At 53.7% G+C, this 24,084-nt stretch overlaps 3 protein-coding genes across 4 annotated transcripts; all 3 read left to right on the top strand.

Moving 5' to 3' along the window:
* The first annotated feature begins 392 nt into the window (after positions 1–392).
* On the top strand, positions 393–4,415 carry LOC119504899 (hepatocyte nuclear factor 4-gamma-like). Its single transcript, XM_037797507.1, has one exon. It carries the CDS (start codon positions 1,119–1,121, stop codon positions 2,343–2,345), a length of 1,227 nt encoding a protein of 408 aa, XP_037653435.1. The 5' UTR covers positions 393–1,118; the 3' UTR covers positions 2,346–4,415.
* Positions 4,416–12,290: 7,875 nt separating this feature from the next.
* LCN2 (lipocalin 2) lies at positions 12,291–23,454 on the top strand. Of its 2 annotated transcripts, none has more exons than XM_037851283.1 (7): positions 12,291–12,511; positions 13,012–13,148; positions 13,977–14,056; positions 14,246–14,362; positions 14,600–14,701; positions 15,510–15,539; positions 23,326–23,454. In XM_037851283.1, the coding sequence occupies exons 1-6, from the start codon at positions 12,374–12,376 to the stop codon at positions 15,530–15,532; spliced, it is 597 nt and encodes a 198-aa protein (XP_037707211.1). In that variant the 5' UTR covers positions 12,291–12,373; the 3' UTR covers positions 15,533–15,539; positions 23,326–23,454. The 2 variants fall into 2 exon arrangements, with proteins under 2 accessions (XP_037707211.1, XP_037707210.1); XM_037851282.1 differs by lacking the exon at positions 23,326–23,454 and adding an exon at positions 15,675–15,861 and having other exon boundaries at positions 12,292–12,511.
* Positions 20,244–23,804, top strand: C10H9orf16 (chromosome 10 C9orf16 homolog). Its single transcript, XM_037851284.1, has 2 exons — positions 20,244–20,475; positions 23,326–23,804. The coding sequence occupies exons 1-2, from the start codon at positions 20,397–20,399 to the stop codon at positions 23,496–23,498; spliced, it is 252 nt and encodes an 83-aa protein (XP_037707212.1). The 5' UTR covers positions 20,244–20,396; the 3' UTR covers positions 23,499–23,804.
* Positions 23,805–24,084: the final 280 nt, after the last annotated feature.

Below are 24,084 nucleotides of genomic sequence, written 5' to 3'. Positions count from 1 at the left end.
CTTCCTATCCATGAACATTGAATATTTTTCCATCTTTGTAGGTCCTCTTCTACTTCTATTTCTTTTAGTAAAGTTATGTATTTTCCTATGCATGGGTCTTTTACATCTTTGGTTAAGTTTTTTCCCAGGTACTTGATTTGCTGTTGAGAATGGAATCTTTTTCTTGAGTGTCTCTTCCGTTAGGTCATTTCTAGTGTATAGGAACTTTACTGACTTATGTGTATTATTTGTTTATTAACTCAAGGAGCTGTGTTGTTGATTTCTCAGGGTTTTCCAAATATAAGATCATATCATCTGCAAATAATGACAGTTTTACTTCTTCCTTTCCAATTCAGATGCTTTTTATTTCTTTGTGTTGCCAGATTGCTCTGGCTAGCACTTCTAACACAATGTTGAATAATAGTGAAACCCCATCTTCTTAAATTGAAATTAAAATATCAGCATGAACTATAATCGTTGGCTGCTTAATAAGACTGCATTTCCTAAGTCTGCTCACCGTAAAGAACTTGAAGTACTGACAGCCCTGTTGATATAAGCAACCCTGGTGCCCAGAAAGTGGCCTCTAAATTTCGTTTTCCTTCTAAAAAGAACCAGAGATTCTTGGAGAAATGGTTGTTTCTGAATGTGGGGCAGAAAACGTACAGGATAAATCTGGGATATCTTTTGCCAGAAAGCCGAGAGGAGTTCAAAGTCTAATGAGTCATGTCAAAAGAATATAGGAAGAGGCAACGCAGGACACCGCTGGCAGGGGTGGGTGGGGGGAACCTGCTGCTGGGAGATGCAGCGGCTGCCGCGCGGCTGACTGCGACGCGGGAAGTCCCGGAGCCACGCAGGGTGGTTCTTAATCTTCTTACTGGAGTCCTTTATAAAAGGATGAAATTCAGAGAGGAAGACACAGAAACTGAGAGAGAAAGCCATGGAAGCCAGAAGCTGTAAACAATGAAACCTGGAAAAGAAGGGAGAGATCAGCATTTGCCACTCAGTGCCTTGCAATCAGACAGAGGAGTCTAGGATCGCCAGCAACCTGTCTTCAGGAAGAAGATGAAAAAACTGAATTTGAGAGAACTTGACTTGCCCAAGTTTGCAAAGCTGATAGTTCTGCCCCAGAAACAACAAGTATGAATACTGCAGACAACGGTGTGAACTGCCTATGTGCTATATGTGGGGACAGAGCAACAGGAAAGCACTACGGGGCATCGAGCTGCGATGGGTGCAAGGGCTTCTTCAGACGCAGCATACGCAAGAGTCACGTTTATTCCTGCAGGTTCAGTCGTCAATGTGTTGTTGACAAGGACAAAAGGAATCAATGTAGATATTGTCGATTAAGAAAATGTTTTAGAGCAGGAATGGAAAAAGAAGCTGTGCAAAATGAACGCGATAGAATAAGCACCAGAAGAAGCACGTTTGATGGCAGCAATATTCCTTCCATTAACATGCTGGCACAGGCCGAAGCTCTGTCTCGCCAGATCCCTGTCTCAAGCCCTGGGGCAAGTACTGACATAAATGTGAAGAAAATTGCAAGTATTGCTGATGTCTGTGAATCTATGAAACAGCAACTCTTAGTCTTGGTGGAATGGGCTAAATATATCCCTGCCTTCTGTGAGTTACCATTGGATGATCAGGTGACACTGTTGAGAGCTCATGCAGGGGAACACTTATTGCTTGGAGCTACCAAGCGATCCATGGTGTATAAAGATATTTTGCTTTTGGGAAACAACTACGTTATCCACCGCAACAGCTGTGAAGTAGAGATCAGTCGTGTGGCCAATCGGATTCTAGATGAGCTGGTCAGACCATTTCAAGAAATTCAGATTGATGACAATGAATACGCTTGTTTGAAGGCAATTGTATTTTTCGACCCAGATGCAAAAGGACTCAGTGACCCAGTAAAAATTAAGAACATGCGATTCCAAGTTCAGATTGGTTTGGAGGACTACATCAAAGACAGGCAGTACGACTCCCGGGGGAGATTTGGGGAGCTGCTTCTGCTTCTGCCCACCCTGCAGAGCATCACCTGGCAGATGATTGAACAAATACAGTTTGTTAAACTTTTTGGGATGGTTAAAATTGACAGCCTACTTCAGGAGATGCTACTGGGTGGTGCTTCCAACGATGCTGGCCATCTCCATCATCCAATGCACCCACATTTGTCTCAAGATCCATTAACTGGACAGACTATCCTTATAAGTTCCATGTCAACACTGGTTCATACAGACCAGATCTCAACTCCTGAAACCCCACTCCCTTCCCCACCGCAAGGCTCTGGGCAAGAACATTACAAAATAACTGCAAATCAAGCCTCCGTCATTTCACACCAGTCTCTCGCCAAACAAAAGCAATTGTGAGAGTACATGTTTGTTTACTTCTGAACGGCACTGCATAAATGTGAAAAGTTGCTGGCCTTGAAATATCTCAGGATAGTACTTTTGGCAAACTCTTACCCAAGGCTTCTTCATGGTGCTGTTATAAGAGGTTATCCCATTCTCTTGTTGATATGTTCATTTGTTCTTTTTGTCATTGTTATTGTTTAAACCCTTCATATGCAACCAATGTATATGAGTTTGGATATGTTTATATGGTGTATTTTTCCGCACTGCCTTGCACTGTGTCTGAATGAATTGAATGTTATGTACTATTTTCATTTGTTGTCTTAATATTAATTTAAGTCTGTAAATAATTGCTTTATCATAATGTGTTGCAGAATGAAGTGTCCTTCTTAGACTGAGAATTGTAAATCAGAAATCCAGGTTATTCTAAAATGAACCAAGTTTTTACAAATTATAAACCTGCTGATTAGAAAAATAAAGCAGTTGTTATAGAATAGGGTGTACTTCTTTGAAAAGAGAATTACTTATATGAGCTTTCTGTGACCAAGAAGCACCTCTTTGGCCCACAGTTAAATATGCCTATCTTAAATTTGGAAAAGTATAGTCATTCTAAAGATAACCAGATGCTTTTGGAGATCTGACTGAATTCAAGGAAGAATGCTAGGATCTTAATATGCTTTACCAGTTGGGATACAGGCTCAACTACAGCAACAAAGAAACCCCTGAAACAGTGGCTTAAACAGGAAAGATGTTTATTTCTTTCTCCTGAAACAATCCATAAGTAGGCATCCACCAAGTAGACTTTAACACAAGCTCATATCTAGCTCTCAGGGAGGCTGGGAGAGGGAAAAGCCTTTGCCAGCTACAACTGCACAAATCTGGGAGAACTGATACTGGGAGACAATTAATCACCTCCCACACATGTGTTGCCTTGTTTAATTTTTACAACAACCCTATAAGGGAGGTATCTCTAACTCTTTTTTAAAAATAAAGAGACCAAAGCTTAGAGGGTTTAAATAATTTAACCAAAGTTCACAAACCTAAAGGGTGGGTTAGCCACATTTGAGCCCAGGTCTGGTTGATATTAACCAGAATCGATCTTGGTGCATTGGAATAAAAATCTTGAGCTTATCACTGTGATTTTTAAATATATGTAATTGAGTAATTATTGAATACTATATCTGTCATGCTACTTGTAAAATCCATTTGTCCACTTTTCACAAGCATCTCCTCCCCTAAAATTTTTAAACAAAATAATAGAAAAACAACAACCACAACAACAAAAATCCACTGGATAGGTTATGATGAAAATAAAAACAAAATCAAATCAGTGACTTAGCAAATTTTCAAAAACCCAAGAATATACTTTAATTTAATTCCATACTGAGGGGAGGCCAGGAGTTGTACCTATGTGATATCATCTGCAATTGGAACTTATTTTAAAACAGTTAATGATGAGTTGCCACATGAAGCAGTAACTTCTCTCTCTTTCCTCACTATAATGGCTGAACAGGAAAATACCAACTAATTATCAACAATATAAAAAGAAATAACACAAGCTTTCATTTAGAGATTAAATTAAACTATTTTTTTCTGGACTTTGCAAAATTTCTAAGATTGTGATTGCATAACCCTCACTTATCCTACAAATAAACAAGTTCTGTTAATGTTAACTGACTTACTAGGTTTTAAAATCAAATTGAATTTTCAGAGTGGAAAAATAATTACTTACAAGCTATCGTTGATTTAATAGAATCAATAAAATTCCTTCTAAGTTGGTATCCTTGTAAAACTGTAAAATTTTTCTTTGAAACAGAGACAGAGCAGGAGAAAGAGAGAGACAGACAAAAAGAGAGAGAAGGAAAGTATTTTTTAACCCTTATTTAAAAAAAAAAAAATCACTGTGGTATCCATTTTATGAATAATATTTTTGATGTTTATAAATTCAAATGTCTTTTGTAGGTCTCTGTTTACTTTTATGTGTTGTTCCCTTAGAAGACACGAAAAAATATCCATAAAGTATAAAACATAAAATTCATTTTTAGTACACCCTGTAATTTAACCACATAATTTACTAACTAGCTATATTTTAGAAATTATTACTACAGATTTTGTTTTAATAACTATGGTCAGGGAATTTATAACATAATATTTTTGTATACTGAACTGTCAAAAATGCTAGACAAAAAGGAACTGATGTTTATATAGTACAAAATGTTTTTCAGGTAATAAAAAGGAATAATTTATTGTGCAGTAATGATTCATTTTATAAATATAAAATTATTTTTATAAATTTCATTGTTGAAAATCAAAAATTACTAGATTTTTAAATGTTAAATTATAGTGAGATTAAAATTCCAAACCGTGATATCATGTTGTTTTACTGAACTTTCTAAATAAAAATTGAGAAAAAAAAAAAAAAAAAGAATATAGGAAGAAGTTTGAGGCTCTTTTTGTGGGAGGATGTGTTAACTGATTCTATTTCTGTAATGGTTATAGTCGACTCAGAGTTTCTTTTTCTTCTGGAATCCATTTGGTAAGTTATCATTTGCTGGGAGATGTCTCATTTCGTTACTTGTAGTATTCCCCTATTATCCTTTTAATGTTTGTAGAATCTACAGTTATGTCCTTTTTTGAATTCCTAATATAGTCTGTGTCATATCTTTTTGTCTTGAAAATGCTTGCCAAATTTCTATGTTATTAGTCTTTTCCAAAGGTCAGCTTTTGGCTTTGAGATTCCTATTATATCTTTGTTTCTGTTTTCTTAGTTCCTGCTCTTAACTTCATTTTCTCCTTCCTTCTATTTGCTTCTGCCTTATTCTGTGGTTTCTTTTCTAAATTCTTACTTTGAACACTTTGCTTATGACGTTGCAGCGTTTGTTATTCTAAAACACATATTTAAGGCCATAAATTAGTCCTGGTTTATTGTGAGCCCCGAAGGGCACTGAGTCTGGTTTATGCAGGATCTGGTTGTCTGGCTTGGAGAATGCTGTTCAGCCAGGATGGCTTTTTGCATGGATCCAGGCCTGCTTCCTCCCAAGGTCCACCGGATCCCAGGGGGGTGTCTGCCATTGGGGAGTGGCAGCCCCTCTGTCCAGCAGGGGCTGATGTGTCCCAGGCCCGTCCCTTGCCTTTAGACTTCCCCTGGCAAGAGTCTGACCCTAGTCCACAAGCTCCAACGCCAGAACCCAAAGCAGATCCAGAGTAAGGGGGGCAAGAGGTGCCCTGGGGGTGGGACTGATCCTGCTGGGGGTCTTTCTAGCAGCTGTGGCCATCCAGCAAGACTTTGGCCTTGGCCTGGCCTCTGTCTCTCTGAGGTCCAATTCTCAGGGGCCCAAGCTCAGGGGTGTGGGGCCGGTGGGGAGTGTGAGTATCTGGGGCAGGGTTTGGTGTCTCAGACCCTGGGCTGGGGGGAGGAATGCCCACACCCCCACTGCCCCTTCCCCTCGGGTGGTGCTCTGAGATGCCCCTCGCTTGGGAGGAAGTAGCTCCCTCCTGCCTCCTGCTCCCAAAGTCTCGCCTTCCTTGGGGAGAATTATAAACAGAAGGGAAGGGTGGGAACCCTGAAACCCCTGGACACCAGGCAATGCCTTCTCAGTGGCCACCGCTCCTTGTCCTCCCAGTCCCCCTGGGGGCACACTTGGTGTCGTGTGCGTTTGAATCCTATATGAACCTTAGCCACGCGGGAAGGGGAAGGCAGGGGGAGGGGCAGAAAGAGGAGGGGACAGTGGGAAAAGGGCCGGATGCGTCTCCAACGGGCCTCCCACCCTCCAGCCACAGCCACAGCCCTACCCTGGGACAGAGCCGAGCCATGAAGCTCCTCAGCCCAGGGACACCAGGGGTTCTCTGAGCAGCCCAGCTGCAGCTCCCTACACAGGCCAGGCCACCCATGGCCCAGGGCCCTGCCTGAGAGGGACCCAAGTTCCTGGTGGGCAGACCTGGAGCATGGATGGCCCAGGACAGGGGGGACCCAGGAGTGTGGATAGAAACCAAGGAGCCATTAGGCCCTCCAGTCTTGGCAGACCCAGGCTGAGCCCCCAGGGAGGGAAACTTGGGGCTGCACAGACCCTGGGGGAGGATAGTGCCCACCCAAGTCGTTAGGGCCTTCCAGAGGGAAGCTCCCATACCCTCCAGCCTGTGCCCTGCTCAGGGTTAGGGTTCGGGCCCACCTGCCCATCACACCTCTGCAGAGGGGCTCCTACTCCCGAGAGATGATCGGAGAGTCAGTGGAAAGGGCGGTGGGGTGTGGGTATTTCTCCCCCCAGCCCAGGGTCTGAGACACCAAACCCTGCCCCAGAGACTCACACTCCCCACCGGCCCCACACCCCGGAGCTTGGGCCCCTGAGAATTGGACCTCAGAGAGACAGAGGCCAGGCCAAGGCCAAAGTCTTGCTGGATGGGCACAGCTGCTAGAACGACCCCCAGCCGGATCAGCCCCACCCCAGGCACCTCTTGCCCCCCTTACCCTGGATCCACTTTGGGTTCTGCTTCTTGTTCTCCTCTGCCCCCCACACCACCTGCTGCCCCCTTGCCCCTGCTCCGCGTGCCCCGCTCAGCCTCCCTCCCCTGATGAAGGTGGACACTGCCTTGCCTTTGAGGCCTGACCTGGTCCTTGATGCCTGTCACAGCCTGGGGTGTGTGGGGGGGCTCAGCCAAGTCTGTTCCCTCCACGCCCCACCCACCCAGTCTGAAACAAACCCTTGGTGCCAGGACCCAGACCCTCCTCCACCGTGGAGATGAATGGTGGGGAGGGGTCGAAGGGCCAGACCACGGGGTGGCTCCCCAGTCCCGAGGAGCAGGCATGGGTTTCAGATTCAGGCACAAACCTGAGCACCATATTTCTGGAGCCAAGAGGAGTCCTCTGGGGCACCTGTTCTCATTTAACCCTTCTGGTACCCACCGCCCTGCTCCCCTACCCCACCCCAGGCTAGGCAATCTTCTGGCTTGTCCTGGGCTCTTAGGGCACAAAGGTGAACCAGCCTTTTGGAAGCACCAGACCCATCTTCCCACACAAGGCCGCCTTCAGGTGCATCCAAGAGAGACCTGGGAAGCAGGGAGTGTGGGGATGAGCCAGGAGAGGCCCTTCCTCAGGGCCTGCTGGAGTGCCAAGGGCCGCAGCAGGAGGGTGCAGAGCTGGTAGTAGCAGAGGTCATGCCTAGTGCCAGGGCTGTGCCAGGCAGAAGCCTCTGACACAAGCCCCACAGGGCCCAGTGCCCACCTACCCCTCCTGTCCCTCTATGGTCACCTCGTCCCTGTCACCTCTGTGGAATTCCAGGTGTAGAGTGAAAGACAGGCATGCTTGGGCCTGGCACCTGAGGCAAGAACCAGGAGGTGGCCCTCAGCCCAGGCCCCATGTGGCAGGGCCTGCTTCCCCCTGTCTGGCAGGACCCTGAGGGCCTCCCTGGAAGGAGGAATCCAGTGGGTGCATTGGGGGGGGGGTGTTGGGAGGGGCTGCTTTCAGAGCTCTCCCACATGCAGGGTTCCGGTCAGGTGGGAGAGGAAGGGACCAGGAGATCCTGGAGGTTCCCCGGATGAATCATGGCTTGAGGGAGGGGGTATATTGGTAAGAAAGCTGCTTCTGTGAACAGGAGACCCCAGGCCTTGGAGGTGCCCAGCCTGGCCCTGCAATGACCAAAGAGGGCCCATCTGTGGACCCCAAGCATTTCCACTGCCATGACTCGGCCTCCCAGCGGCACTGGGCCTGCAGGCTCTTCCCAGGGGTGGCCCTTGGATCCCAGATGTCGCCTTGTTCCCACCTCCCTGGAGATCTCTTGGGAGAGAGGGATGCCGGGATGGTTCATTTTATGTGTCAAATTGTGTGGCTAAGTTATGGTGTCCAATTGTTTGGTCAAACACTGGCCTAGATGTTGCTGTGAAGGTATCTTGTAGATGTGATTAGCATCTACAGTAGTTGATTCTAAATAAGGCAGATTACCCTCCATAATATGGGTGGCCCTCATCCAACCAGTTGAAGGCCTTCAGAGCAAGACAACGGAGGTTTCACAGAGAAGAAATTCTGCCTGAACACTGCAGCGCCAACTCCTCCTCCCTGAGTTTCCAGCCTGCCAGCCTCCACAGTCTTGTGAGCCAGTTCCTTAAAATAAATCTTTTGTTGGTTCTGTTTCTCTGAGATCTCTGACCAACCATCCAGGCCTGGGCTGGACACTGCCCATGAGCTTCAGGAAGCCAGAAGGAGCTCAGCCTGGGTTCCTGATATGCCAGCACTGCCAGGGAGTATCTCACATGGGGATTCAACCAGGAGTGGGGCACAGGCTCCTCCATGGCAGGGCAGGCCCCTGCAGTCTCGGGGAGTGGCCCTCTGAAGACAGAGGGGGTGGTCTGGAGCAGCACAGGTGGTGGGGGAGAAGACCCTTATCTGTGATGTGGGAGTAGGGACAGGCAGGAGCCCTGTTCAAGCCCCTGTGAGTCCCAACCCCAAGCAGGACTTGAAAGGCCCAGCCCTGACTTCTCCCAGCTGGGGCTTGGCCCCAAAGCCTCCGTGTGGCCTATTGAGGCCTCGCTCCTGAACATCTGCAGCTTCCTAGAAAGAGCAGGGGAAGCTGGGTGAGGTGGCCAGGCTCTCACTGCTGCCAGCTGGCTAAATCCCACTGCCCTGCAGGACCAGCCCCAGCAGCCTCTGGTGCACAGTGAAAACCAGCAGGGGGTCAAGAGGGAGGGGGCTGTGTGCATGCCGGGCCACCCATGGTGCCACCTGTGTGGTACAGACCCTTCCAAGAACCGTGGGATCCTGGACAGAGCGAATCTTCCGGCCATCTCCTTCCTCAGGGGGAAGGAGGTGGGTACAGAGTGAGGGCCTCCAGTGTCCTGTCCACCCTGGCATCCTTGGAGCCAGCCAGGAGTATAAACCCTCTCAGTGCAGAGTCTCCAGCCTGTGGGTGGTAGGCGTGGGCGCCTGTGTTCAAGTGTACATGTGCCTGTGGATGTGCCCTGGGGGTTGAGCCGTCCACCCTGCCCCACAACCCTGCTGGACTCTGAAGAAGGTGGGCCCAGCTTCTCACCTTAATCGCTCACCATGCCTGCCGGATTCCTCCCTTCCTAAGAAAGAACGCTGCAAGGCACCCCCCCTGCTCATCTCCTGCTGCGCCTCCCATCCTGCGGGCCTGGCCTCTGCTCCAGCCATGCCTAGGACCGTCCTTGGTACCCCACAAGGTCTGGCTGGGATACTGCATGTCCGAGACTCAAATCCCCAGAAAGGCCTCGTCCCCTTCACTCCTGTCTCCTCCCTCAATTCCTGGACCAGCCCAGCCTCTAGAGAGGCAGCGGGTGAGGATGAGGCGATGAGAGGGTCGCCACCAAGTGTCAGCAGAGCAAAGACCAAGGTAGAAGTGGAGGCAGAGACAAGGCCAGTGGGTCTGAGACAGTCCTGGAGCCAGTGCAGAGAGAATGGGCCCTGTGTGGGCTCTGCCAGAAACTCAGATTCGACCCTGTGTGGGGACATTCAAAGTCCTGGGTTCTTGGCCGCAGATGGCTTCATTAAATCCACTGAGCAGCTCTCTCTATACGGGGGCAATTAGGTTGAGGGATGAGCCAGGATTTAAACATGGCCTGGAGACCCCTGAGCTGAGCTCTCCCCTCCTGCACCCAGTTCTGGTTTTCTCATGCTACAGACCCAGCTTCCCACCCCCCCGCTGCTGCTCCTGCCCACCTTGTGCCCTGAAACCCACCCGGGAGCTCTAACCACTCTGCCCCCTGACTTTCAGAGTCCAGAATATTCTGTCCAGCAGCTCTTGGGTGATCCAAGACATTGCCCCTTAAAATTCTTTGGGGCTCAACTCGGCAGGTGAACTCACTGCCCTCCCCGCTACGTGGGACCTGACTCCCAGGGGTGTAAATCTCCCTGGCAATGCAGGATATGACTCCCAGGGATGAATGTAGACCCAGCATTGTGGGATTGAGAACATCTTCTTGACCAACAGGGGGATGCAAAATGAAACAAAATAAAGTTTCAGTGGCTGAGAGATTCCAAATAGGATCGAGAGGTCACTCTGGTCGACATTCTTACGTACTATATAGATAACCCATCTTAAGTTTTAATGTATTGGAATAGTTAGAAGTAAATACCTGAAACTATCAAACTCCAACCCAGTAGCCTTGACTCTTGAAGACAATTGTGTAACTATGTAGCTTAAACAGTATGACAGTGTGATTGTGAAAATCTTGTGGTTCATACTCCCTTTCTCCAGTGTATGGACAGATGAGTAGCATAATGGGGACAAAAAACTAACTGAAAACTAGGGTGGGGGGTGTTTTGGGTGTTCTTCTTTACTTTTATTTTTTATTCTTCTTTTCACTTTTTCTGGTACAAGGAAAGTGTTCAAAAAATAGACTGGGGTGATGAATGCACAACTATATGATGGTACTGTGAACAGGTGATTGTACACCATGGATGATCGTATGCTATGTAAATATATCTCAATAAAATTGAATTAAAAAATTCTTTTGGGCTCCCTCTGCCAGTTTCCCCCACATACAACAGCCACAGCAGACCCGAAGACACCTTTTAAGGTCAAAGAGAGGAGTCTCTGCAAGCAGGGGTGGAGCTTCTGGGCTGTGAGGCCAGGGGCAGCCACCGGCCCCTCTGGAGGGCGGGCAGGGGGGCTTTAGTGGCAACATCGTTCCTCCCCAGCTTTGCTCATCTTCACTTCCTGCCCTTTCATCACACCCACGGCTGGCAAGCAGGGCCCAAGAGGTGGGGTAGGGGTCCAACGGGGGCCATTCCAGGCCCCGTGGAGGCGAAGGCTGCTCTCTACCCACCCTCTTAGTACACCTCGAAAGCTCCTTCCCTCAAACCAACTGCCCCACAGCCCAGGTTGGGGGGAGCTGATTCCCATGCAGCAGTTGGGTAGAGCTGATGAGGTCCCTGCTGGGGATCAATGCCCAGGCTTGTCTCCAATCTGCCTAGGCCACAGACAGGGGGATGGTTTCAATGACCTCTCAAAGGCCAAGCCCTATGACCCAAAGCAACCAGTGTCCAGAGTAGGGGGGTGATATGTGCCTGCCTCCCCACCCTAGCCCACCAGGCAAAAGCTATGTCCACCCTCACCCCACACAGGTGCCCACCCCTCATACCACCCCCCATGCCTGGCCTTGGGGACGGTCTGGCAGGAACTGCAGCCTCCTTGCTCTGCTTTGCCAAGCGGCCACATCTGTGGCTCACGTTCCAGCTTGGGGTTCTCTGCCCACTGGCCCCACAAGAGTCCTGGGGTCAGCTGCCCAGCGTGCTGCACATAGGGCCAGGAGGAAAGGAGGCGCTGGCTCAGGGCAAGGAGCTCTTGCCAGGTCAGGGAGCACGCCAGGCCAGCCTCTCTGGCATCACACCCTGTACCAGGGCCTGGGGTGGGGCTCCTGGGAGAGCCAGATCTGGGCTCAGGAGCTCAGAGCAGACACCTCATCCTTCCCTGTCAGGAATGTTCACTTGCAGCTGCTGCAACCTCCCTTGTCCTGTGTGAGAACCGGGAAATAGCACATGGTCTGCAGGGGGTGAGGTATTCCCTGCTTTCGGCATGTGGGGGGAGGGAGGCCTCACCACACACACACACACACACACACACACACACACACACACATTCCACTCTGGGCTCAGGCACAAGCAGGGGCTCCTGTGGGGCAGAAGTGACAGCTAGGTCAGCTGTCCAACATGCAGGGCCAAACTCAGAGCACAGGGAAAGGGCACAGACAATGTGCAGAGGGAGCCCTGAACCCTGCTGGAGGGGACGGGGTTCTGGAGAATGTCCCCTCCTACCACCCTTCCCCCAGGCCTCCCTGTCCCTCCATCTTGCACAATCTTGACCAGGGGGAGAAAGGGGCAGAAATCTTGCCAAGTGTTTCAGCAGGAGTTGCTGACAATTGCCTCATTCTTCCTGGAGTTGGCAAATGATGAGTCACCCCACCCAGAGAGAGGCTGGCAGCCAGGTGGGCCCATAAATAGAGTCCCGCAGGCTAATGCCCTCACTTACTTCCTCCTCCTTCACCACCTGCCAGGCTCAGCATCCACTGGGAGCTCCCGCTTCCTCGGCGCTGAAATCATGTCCCTGGGTCTCCTGTGGCTGGGCCTCACCCTGCTGGGGGCTCTGCAGATCCAAGCCCAGAGCTCCACCCCAGACCTGATCCCGGCCCCACCCCTGCTCAGGATCCCTCTGCAGCCAGACTTCGAAGACGACCAGGTAGGAGGCCTGTAGGGGCACCTGTGGGGAGGGACTGGTGAGGCGCGGGAGCAGAGGGCAGAGGAGGCAGAGGGTCCTGGTGCCAGGGCAGGACAAGTCCTACTCAGTCCAGGGCCCTGCCCGTAGGTGCCCTGATGGAGACCCCCACCCTTACCTGAACAGACCCTCCCAGGAGTACACACTCTCGCCCAGAACTCCCACAGGGCCATCTGAGGGGGGAACATCTTCAGTCGCTCGGCACAGAGGAGGAAACTGAGGCTCAGGAGGCCAACGGGCCACTTGCCCTGGGTCACCTCACCCCTGCCAGACTTAGGGCTCCCTCCCTGGCCTGGCAGCCTCCAGCTCCTGCTGGCTTCATCAGGGCAGGTCCAGCCTAGGCCTGAGTGCCCAGTTAGAGGGTCTCGGGCTCCAGCCAGGCTGCCAGGAGGACTGGCAGGGGCAAGGCAGGAGTGGCTCCTGGGACCATGCCTGGGCTCTGCCCATCGCCAGCCCTCCTGCAGTTCCAGGGGAAGTGGTATGTCCTGGGTGTGGCTGGGAATGCAGTGACGAAAGAAGAAAATGGCCAGTTTAAGATGTACACCACCACCTACGACCTGCAGGAAGATCACAGCTACAATGTCACCTCCATCCTGCTCAGGTGAGAGCTGCCTTCTCCTGGGGAGCATGGCGGACCTGGGAGGGCTGTCCCAGGGGTCTGAGAGGCAGACAGGTGTCACGGCCAAGGGATGACCAAAGCTGAGGGACACTTGTTCATTCATTCGTTCATCCATCAACTAACATTTTTTGATCAGTTTAGTGCAGACACACACAAGGCACTGGAGGGGAATGGACCTCAGAAAATAAGCAGAGGCCACAAGCTATCTGGCAGTGAGAGGAAGGACACTGGATCTGGCCTGAGGTCCTACTTCGTGCCTTCATGGAGGGCTTCTGGGAGGTGGTCTCCGGGCTGGTCCTCAAAAGAGCCAAACTGCCTCAGAAAGAGATGTGGGGCACTGGCAGCAGGGGACAGTGGCCTCCAAGTCAGAGAGCACTTTCCCTTCGGGAGGCAGCAAGCCATCTCTGTGGCTGCCCTGGGCAGCGGCCGATGAGCAGCCTGGAGGGGGTGGGGTGGTCATTCTGGCAGGGTCCCCGGGCACCAGTGAGGAAGGGATCCAGTGTGTGGGTTTGAGCAGGTCCCTCTGGCTGCAGCGGGAAGGGGAGTGGTGGGGATGCAGATGAGGGTCCAGGAGACTAGTGAAAGGGAGACTGGTGGGTCACACAGATGGGAAAGCACACAGGGAAGGAAGGAAGGACAGTGGGTGCTGGGTGGAAGATCAGAGCAGGGTCAGGTGACCCAGGTTGGGCTGGAGACACCAGACTCCTGACCTCTCCAGCTGCAGTCCTGGCCCCTACCTTGTCCAGCCCAGGGGCCCCCATGCCTGCATCATCTCCCCCCTCACCCACCCACCATCTCTCACTCCCACAGGGACGGGCACTGCTTCCACTGGATCAGAACTTTTGTCCCAAGTTTCCAGCCTGGCCAGTTCAACTTGGGCAATATCAAGGGTGAGTCCTGAGCTTGGGGGGCTCCTGGGTCAGACACCTGTGTCCTCCTGGAAGGGACACAGGCCTCTCTGCCCCTCTACATAGAGACTGTGATGTCGGGGGAAGCCCATGCTGGTGGGGGGGGGAGCAAGGGAGCAGCCCCCTCCTCCCGGCCGGGGCAGGGCTGACACCTGGCCGCCCACCCTGCAGCTTACCCTGGGATACGGAGCTACACGGTGCGAGTGGCAGCTACCGACTACAAGAGGTATGCCATGGTGTATTTCAAGAAGGTTGCCGACAAGGAGTACTTCAAGACCACCCTCTACGGTGGGTCCTCACTGCCCCCTCCCTCCGGGGACCCTGATCCTGGCCCCATGCAGGGAGAGGGGAGGCCCATCCCCACCTGACCCCAAGGGCCTTCCAGCTCTGTGCCCTATCCCCAAGGAGGGCTGGGAAAGTGGCCTTTCTGGAGACCCACCACCAGGAAGGGGTCTGAGGGTTGGGTCACGCATTCAACAACACTCATGGTGTTCGCTGACCACTCACTGGCCTTCTCGGGCACAGGGAGAAACAAGGAGCTGACCCCTCCACTGAAGGAGACCTTCGTCAACTTTGCCAAATCTCTGGGCCTCACCGATGACCACATCCTCTTTTCTGTCCCAATTGGTAATGGCTGGTCAGGGAGAGGAGAAGGGGACGTGAGGATCTTTTGGGTTTGCTACCGCCCCACCAGGGAGAGGGGGAGAGGAGGGACTGCTCGTTGTGGGGGTCTGAGAGATGGATGACCCAGGAGCCTCATGGGTTTAGGAAGATCCAGCCCTGCCCCCTGGGGGTCTGTGGGGACCCTGGGGATCGAGGCCCACGTGCTCCTCCCTGTCAGTTTAGCCAGGGTCTGCCCAGATGAAAGTTTTAGGCCCATGACCAAGTTTCCCGGGTCTCACTGACCTGGACAACCAATCCCTATGCCCTGGGTCCTGCTGTCCTGTCACTGTCCCCTTCCCCCACTCCCAGGCCCGTGTCCTGGGCCACCTCCCCATTCCTCCTGGGGCTTGCTCGCCATTGACTTGGGAGGTGCCCTTGTCTTCAGGTGGCCTGGCCTGGACAGAGAGTTCCCGCCAGCCTGTTCAGAGAGCCGCCAGCCTCCCTCAGGCTGAGGGCTGCTAGGGCTCAGCGGGGTGAACAGGCAGGAGGCCCGGCTGCCCAAGCCCGTGTGTGGCTGGGCCCCACTTGCCTCCCAGGTCAGCGCTTCCCAGGCCTGTCGCCCACATCCTTCCTCATTGGTCCCTCTGCTGTCCGATCCCTGAAGGCAATACCCAGAGCTGCTGCTGGGCCAGGCTGGAACCCGGGGCAGCCCAGGGGCAGTACAGAGGCCCCAGAGGTCAGGGTGCGCACACACACGCACGCACACACACACACACACACACACACATACACACACTGGCCTGCCAGTTCTGACAGACCCTCTCCCTAACAGACCGGTGCATTGATGAAGACTGAGCATGCAGTGAGTATGGCTCCCCTGGGGCTGGGGCTGATGGGAGGCCAGGGTGGAGTGGGGCGGGGTCTCAGGCTCCTCCTCTCCCCACGACCCCAGTCCTTCCTGCACTGCTGCCCTCCTACTCTCCTGTCTCCCTCTCAGCTGCCTCCTGTCTCTTGGGCCCCGTATCCCTCCTGTCGGCCTCTGTCCTTGGCACTGTCCAGCCACCTATGCCAGCCCTGCCACCAGTGAGAGAGCCAGGAGACCTTCCACACAGCCCTGCACCCCCCAGGCCAGCCTGCCGATAGAGCCCCCCATTGCCTGAGAAATAAACAAACTGCCAAGAGGAGCTCGAGTCCATGCCCCTTGACACTCATCCGGGAGGGTAAGGCCAGGGTGGGTATACCCCAGCATCGCTCCCAGGGCCTGCCTGCCCCCAGCGAGGGATGGAGGCCACAGAACCCAGCACAGATGTTAGGGCTGCAGAGTGAAGGCACAAAGGGAAGGAGACTGAAAGGGCTCTAGGCCGGCTCCCGTGCGGCTTACTGTCCCCAAGCCTTTCCTCATGTCTGCTTTGATTGGGCATGTCTCAGCTCCCAGCCCTCACACACAGCAGCCCTCACACACCCCTGCCTTTGAGGGGTACCCAGTCCAACCCGAAGACAGATGGGGTCACACCTCATGCCCACCGCAGAGGCCCAGCCAGGGCCCAGGAGCTGGAGGGGCCCTAGGGTGGCTGAAGGGCAGCCACCCCCACCTCACCAGGATGCTGGGAGACAGAGCCCAGGCAGGAGGGGTGCACAATGGGTGGGAAAAACGAGGCCAGGACAGAGAGGGCCGGCAGGGGTGGCCCCTGCCCCTCTGCCAGCCCCCAGCATGCCCAATGCCCACCTTCCGCCTCCGCTGGGTAGGTGGCAGTGTCTGTGATGACCATTCACAGTGAGAATCACCTCCAGACCCTCTCGGGGGTCATTTTAAGGCTGGGACAGGGGTGGGAGGGGCAGGTAATGCTGCCAGGAATCCAGCTCTTGGGCAGAAGACTCCAGGGCCCTGGGACCAAGGGTCTGTACCCACCACATGGCTGAGCCTGTGTTCTGGGGACCCACAAACCCCTCCCTGTCTACCCCTGGCCGTAGCTGCAGCCTCTTCACGTCCACATCACACAATAGGAACTCCTTCCCCAGCCTCTTCTCCCCTCTCAAGGTCAGAGGCCAGAGGTGATGGGGTCCTGAAGAAACCCATCCCACAGACACACATACTTGCCCCCTTCTGGGAGATACCGGAACTGTGAGCTGTCCCAGACTCAGTGCCCCATGGAGCACAACAGGGCTAGGCCTGGTCCCACCAGAAGGTGCTGTAGCCTCAGAAATCTGAGCCAGATTTGGGGAGAGACCAGGTCGGTGCAGCTTGGGTGGCAAGTAAGGGACAGGGACCCATGACCAAGCCCAGAGAGGCCCCGAGCTAAGAAGGATGCCCAGAAAGCCACTGGTCAGAGCCCCAACAGCGGGCCGAGGTGGTGAAGCCATGCCCAGCAGGCCTGGCTCTTGGACCCCATTGCAGGCAGCTGATTCAGTACTTTACTTTTGCCCAGGCCAGGCAGATTCCCACCACCACCTATGCCACCCAGGCCTTTCAGGACCAAGCTCTCAAGACACAAATGGGCATTATGCTTCCTCCTGGGGTAGGCGGGTATATTAGTTTCTTATCGCTGCTATAACAGATTACCACAGATCTGGGGGTTTTAAGCAACACATATGTATTCTCTTACAATTCCGGAGGCCAAAAGTGCAAAATCAGTTTCACTGGCCCTGAAGTGTGTGCAGGGCTGCACTCCCTTTGCATGGGAAGAACCCATCTCCCTGCTATTTCCAACTTCTAGAGCTGCATTCCTTGCATTCTTTGGCTTGGCCCTTTCTTCTATCTTCAAAGGCAGCAGTGTGGCATCTTCAGTTCTGTTGACTGCAGTGGTCACATCACTGTCTCTCTTCTGGCTGTATCACATTTCCCTCTGCCTCCCTTTGATGCAGACACTTGTGATGACATTCAGGGACCGTTCAGATAATCCAGGTTAATCTCCCCGTCTCAAGATCCTTAATTTAATCCCATCTGCCAAGACCCTTTTTAAAGAAACATTCACAGCTTCCCGGGATTAGGACCTGGCTATCTTTGGGGGCCATAATTCAGCCTACCACACCGGGCTTGGAGAGGGAATGATGGTAGGGTTTGTGAGAAGGGGTGTTAGAGGGTCTCAGCCCTAAGTGGGAAGTGACCAGAGACCCCAGAGACAGGACAGCACTAGAGACAAGTGGCACCCCCTGCCCCTATCAGAGCAGGCTGGGGTGGGGGCTGTTTTCTCCAATGGTATGTGGGCCATGACTGCAGGAGTGGGGTGGGCAGGATCCAGGCCAGCTCTGATCTCTGGGAATAGAGAAGGGGACAGCCATGAAGGCCCCTTGGCCAGCAAGGACCAGTACTGTTCTGGGGCAGAGTCTCTTGTATAAGCAGCCCCATGGGGGGTGAGGCTGCACCTGGGTCCCATCCTTCCCCCTCCAGCATCACAAGCCTCCATGGGGTGGCTCCTGGGTCTTGGGTGGAGGCCAAGCCAGTCCCATGAATAGGAGTCTCCCCAATGCCCAGGATTCTCCTGCCCACCTCCCTTCTTCTGCCCTCGCATTTGGTACCAGGCCCTGGGCCTCTGCTCAGGCTCCAGGAGAATGGCCAATCCTTGGATGCTGTGGGTGGGGCTGGTCCTGCTGGGGACTTTGGGGGTCCTGGAGACTCTGGCCCAGGCCCCCAACCCTGGACCCCAGGTCTCTGTGCAGCCCGACTTCCAAAAGGACAAGGTGAGGCACTCCCCTGCCTGGTCCCCATGGCAGGATGGGGTCCCTGGTGGGAGAGAGGGGCATTCTGTGGGGCTGAGTTGTCTTCCTGAGAAAGAGGGGGTGCTGAGCTGGGGCAGGGCCAGGCAGAGGTCTGAGCAGAACTGAGAAGGCAGGCCCGTGAGAGACTCTCCTTGGGGCTATAGCATTTCCCCAACCAAGAGAGAAGAGCCTTGTGTCCCCAACAGGCACAGAAATATGAGCACATAGGCATGAAGGGACACTGCAGAAACATGGGTCACACATGCAGACATGCAGACACAATCCAAACATGTTCACCCCTATAAGCACAACACACCCAAAGAAAAACACAGGCACATGTTCTCACACATTCCCAGATGCAAAGTCACATCTGGGTCACAGGACACAGCTCTGTGTGGTTGCCCACAGACAAGGGGAAAATCAGGCAGCCTTCCAGGCACACAGGATGTGGGCAAGACACCAGCAGGAAAACATGCAGATCCTCAGAAACACACCAAGAGGCACGAGATGGGGCAGGAGGCACGACAGGAGCAAGAGATTAGGAGGACAGGAGGAAGCATGTCTACCCCTTTCCATCGAGGAGGGTTGGCTGACGTGGGTGAGGGACCATTCGCCAGTTTTTCAGGTATGTGGTTCAGCGTGGAACTCACTTCTAGCTCAACCTGTTTGAGGGAGAAGAAAGCAGCCTGTCCATGTGCAAGTCGGTGGTGGCCCCTGTAGCAGGTGACAGACTCAGCCTCACCCCCACCTTCCTCAAGTTAAAAGTGGGGGCAGCATCTGGGACCAGGGAGACCCCCTGTGCTTGTCATTGTCTGGGAACATACCCAGGCTGACCCCTGACCCCGAGGTTGGTCTGCCCTCAGGGACAACCAGTGTGAGGCTAGGACCATGATGCTGCAACCATCAGGGTGGCCACTACAGCTACAGAGTCCTCATGAGTGACCCTCCTCCCATCTCTCATCTGGACCCTGGGCAGGGTCACACTTCTGTGGTCAACCCGGAAGTGACACTTGCTGGCTGGATGACTTTGGGCAAGCCTCCCTTTCCCAGCTGGTGAATATGGGGAGTGATGGCAAAAGGGCCAGCCTTATCCTGAAACCTGCAACACTGAGCCACACAGGCTTCCAGTAGAGCACCCCCTCACACACATACACCCCCAGGAGTGGAGCAGCAAACACTGTGAGGGCTTGGGAAGAGCAGGAACTAGGGGGAACCTCACCCTCTGCCCCTGCCCCCAAGCCCAGGGATGGGATGTCCCAAAAACAGGCTCTCCCTACTTCCCTTCTCCAGGGCTGGAACTCGGTGATTTCCACTCACAGAGACTAGGCAGCTGAGGCAGGGCAGCCATTGAGAGCCCCAAAAGCAAGTCTGAAGACCAGGGAGGCCCAGGACAGGGGGTAGGTGAGGGTCGTCTCCGCTGGAGCTGGGGTTGGGGTTGGGGAGGACGAGGTAGCCCCATCTTAGCTCTCAGGGAGGTTGTTGAACAGAAATTTCCCCAAAATTTCCACGGGGGCCTTGGAAACCAATTGTCGCAGATTTCGCCCCCACGGAGGGTCCGCCTGGCTGACACGGAGATCCCCAGTGGCAGAAGGGAGCAGAGCTCCAGCTTCCTCGCCCAAGTTTCCCCGCGGGCGGCGAGGAACTGACCCCAGCCTGACAACCGCGAGAGGAGCGAGGCTCGGGGCCGGGCGGGGCGGGGCGTAGGCGGAGCGCTAACTCTGAGGCAGGGCGTGGGCGGGGCCACGACAGGAGGCGGAGTCTGACGGCGGGGTGGGGTCGGAGCCCGCTTCCGCGGGGAAGGGGCGGAGCTCTGGAGAAGGGGCGGGCAGGGGGCGGAGCTTGGGCCGCGGGGCCAGGGCCGCGGGGGCGGGGCTCGGGCGGTGAGACCGCGTTCCGCCGCCACGTTCCGCCCTTCCGGCAAGGAGTTCCATCTACTCCCTCCGCGTTCCGCCCCGCGCCGGCCGTCGGCGCGTCGGAGTCCGCGTTCCATCGTCTTGCGGCCCTTGCGGCGCCGGACCCCGCAATGTCGGGCCCCAACGGGGACCTGGGCGTGCCGGTGGAGGCGGGCGCGGAAGGCGAAGATGACGGCTTTGGGGAAGCAGGTGACGGAGGAGGCCGGCTGAGGCGACCTCTACCTTTCCAGGGGTCCCTGTTGGGAAGGGGAATCGGGACTTGGGTCGGGGCTTGGAAGGGAACGAAGAGCCCTCCTGTCCCCAGCCACTGGGTGGGTCCCGAGCTGCAGGTGCCGTCTCCAGGGTGTAAGGCGAGCGCCTGCAAGCGCGTCCTTGGAAATCGCAGCATCGGAGAACTGTTGACGACCGGCCTCGTTTTACAGATGCGGAAACTGAGGCAGCTCCAGAGACACTCGCCCATTTGGGATTTGCTCCAGCCACTTCCTTCAGCTTCCTAGGGAGACAGAGGCACCGGAGGGGGGCTGGGCTGGGCTTGGGCTGCCTTGGATTAGCTGGGGCGGCCCACTGAGGGGGCGCGCCCGCTCTGCTGAGTCAGCATCCCCAGGCCCCTGGCTTTGCTGGTGTAGCCTCCAAGCTTTGCCAAATGTGACCTGTTTGCAAAGCAGCCTCACTGCGGGGACATGGGGTGAGGTGTGAAGAGAGACCCAGTGGCTCATCTAGAGCCTCAGTTTCTTCATCTGTAAATAGGAATAATGATTAGTGCCTCCTGCATTGAAATGAGAAAATGAATGGGAAATTCTCAGCGGGTTTCCAAGGACATAAATGTTCAGTAAGTGGTTATCATGGTTCTCTTTTAGCATAATCCAAGATTGGTTTATTAACTTAGAGGGAAAGAGTAAATGTGGGGTAAGTATAGGATCTGCTTTCTTTCATGTGACTTCTTTATTGAGACATAATTCACATATTTTGCAATTCACCCATTTCGTTTAAAGAGTACAATTCGGTGGTTTTTAGTATATTCACAAAGTTCTGCAACCATCACGATCTGTTATCAATTTTAGAACATTTTCATCACCTGGGATCTTTCTGCTTTTAATAGAGTAGCAGATTTCCTGCTGCTGGTGGGGGGTAGATGGGGGGTGGTAAGTGGTGGGCTTGCAGTTCTGCCTTGGGAAATGCTGGTGACCAGTAGCCAGATGTGTATAATCACCTCCTGCAGGACGGGTTGGCCGGGCAGTGCCATAGCTTTGGTGGGAGCATTAGGAAAGACCTCTTAGGGAGGTCACATTGAGTGGATGTTAGCAGATTCATGAGACTTAGAATGGTGGGGACGAAGGCATCCAGGCAGAAGGCAAAGGCTTGGAATTGGAAAGTGCCCTTGACGCAGATTCAGCCTGACCTGGGAGTGGTGTGGAAACGCCCCTTCCCTTCTCTTTTCTTCTGGCTGTGTCCCATGACATGAGTGTGAAATATTGATAATTGTGACCATCTCTTGAGTACTTGCTGTGGCCAGGCCCTATCTGAGCTCTTGATATATTTGAATCCTCACAACAACCCAGTTCTCCTCTTCTTCCATAGAGGTACAATAACTTGCTGGGATGTAACAGAATGGCAGCTCACACCCAAGTCCACCTTCTCCCTAAGTCTGAGCCTCCACTCTGCTTCTGATCAGCTAGAGGACCCTGGACAGGTTCCTTCCCTCTTGGGCCTCAGTTTCCCTATCTGTGCCACAAGAGCATTAGATTCTGAGATCCAGCAGGGACTTCCCAGGATTCTGTCCTCTGTAAGGCATGTCACTGTGGGTAACAGGTGCCCTTCCCCTAGAACTCAGGCACATTCACACCCACATCCCAGTCAAGCTTCCCTGACCCTGGCCCTTTCCAGCCACTGCCAGCTGCTTCCTCTTTGGTCCTGAGCTGGCAACCAAGTGTGTCTGAGCCAGAGAGGCCTGAGTCATTGACTGGCTCAAAACTGGGTCCCACAGCAGGGATAGGGCCAGACGTTGGCTCCAAGAGACATTATGTGTCTGAGAAGCTGGTCAGGAGTGGCCTTAGTGGAAGTAGCCATGGTCTCTGGGGGAGGCCAAGGAAGACTTCTTGGAGGAGGAGCATTTTGAACTGATCCCTGAAGGGTTGTTGTGGTTGAGGCATTCTGGGTGGTAGGGACAGTTGAGCAAAGGCATAGAGGATGGAAAGTCAGGGGCTTTGTTCATTCATTCATTCATTCATTCATTCAACAAATGCTCATTGTGTGATTTGTGGGCACTGGAGAAAAAGCAGTGAAAAAGACAAATAATTCCAATGGTACATCCCAAGATGGGGGCTATGGAGGTGTGAGAAGAGCAATGGGATCAGGAATAGAGACCTGATCTGGCCTGGGACATCAAGAGGGCGCCCTGTTATGATATCCATGCTGAGACTTGAAGGATGAGTAGTATTCATCCAAGGAGAAGAGGAGGGAAGGAAGACAGGAGGAGGATGCAGCAAGTTCCAGATAGAGGCAATGGCATGTTCAAATGGCCTGAGGTGGGCAAAGGCTGAGGCAGGTGTGAGCGAGGAAAGGAAAAGGCATGGGAGGCAGGGCTAGAGAGAAGCAGCAGGGGCTGGATCCTGACGCAGGGCCTTGGAGAGTCTGCTGGGTGCTATGGGCTTTATCCTGAGGAATGAGGGAGCCACAGAATAGCTGGAGAAAAGGGCTGCCTGGGGACAGCGACATTTAATGCCCAGCTCAAGGATGTGGGCATCTCTAGGCAGATGCGGAAGGAAGTGGAGAGATTTGACACCTGGCAGGATGTCCCAGGCAGAACACTGTCTGGCTGACCACCCTGGTGACCACCTGAACCTTGGAAAAGGGATGGTGCACTAAGGTGTTTTTTCTCCAAAGCGGGGGCTCAGGGAGGGGTAGGGACTTGCCCAAGGCCCCCTTGATGCTGTTTCCCAGCCCCAAAAAGGCAGGCTGGGGGATAGCTGGGAGCAGAGAGGATGCCTGTGAGCCATGAAGGGGCATGGGGCCTTAGCTGTGTCTTCCTCCTCCTCCCAGAATACGCCGCCATCAACTCCATGTTGGACCAGATCAACTCCTGTCTGGACCACTTGGAGGAGAAGAATGACCACCTCCACGCCCGCCTCCAGGAGCTGCTCGAGTCCAACCGGCAGACGCGCCTTGAGTTCCAGCAGCAGCTTGGGGAGGCCTCCAGCGATGCCAGCCCCTAGGTTCCGGGAACCCCTAACCAGGCCCAACCCTGCCTTCCTGGGCCAGGTCTGGCCCGGTCACTCACCACCTGACTTGGGTCCCCTCTTAAGGGCTGGCCTGCAGGTCCCCTGGTGGGTCTGCCTGTCTGAGCCATCCTCTTGGCACTCCCCTTGGCCTACCTAGGTCAGCCACCACTGCCCGGCAACCCCTCCTGGGGTCAGGTGTGGGCCTACAACCCACCCACCTTGCCTGCCTAGCCAATTCCAGGACACTCCTCCTCCACCTGAGCCTTGAGGGTCCACATTAAACGGGTCTCTCCAACGCCACTGTGCTTTTCTCCTCTGTACCCCAGGATGAGGACCCCAGTGGCTGCCAGAGGTGAACAGGGCAGACAAGGTATTCTGGGTGTTGATCGTGCATTGGCATCTCACGGGCTGGCGGTGGGGCTGGGGTTCTTGGCTGCCTTGTATTTCTGGACACGGAGAGTCAGGACTTCCTCCCCACCTGTGTGCTCTGGGCTGTCGGCTGCTTCCCCAGCCCTGGCTGAGACCGTGTCAGATGTGCTGTGTGACCCTGTGTGATGCACTCAGCCTCTCTGGGTACCAG

Source organism: Choloepus didactylus, chromosome 10 (genome assembly GCF_015220235.1).
Source record: "Choloepus didactylus isolate mChoDid1 chromosome 10, mChoDid1.pri, whole genome shotgun sequence".
Taxonomy (NCBI): Eukaryota; Metazoa; Chordata; class Mammalia; order Pilosa; family Megalonychidae; genus Choloepus; species Choloepus didactylus.
Note: the sequence above shows the minus strand (reverse complement) of the source record. Positions and strands in the feature narration are given on the sequence as shown.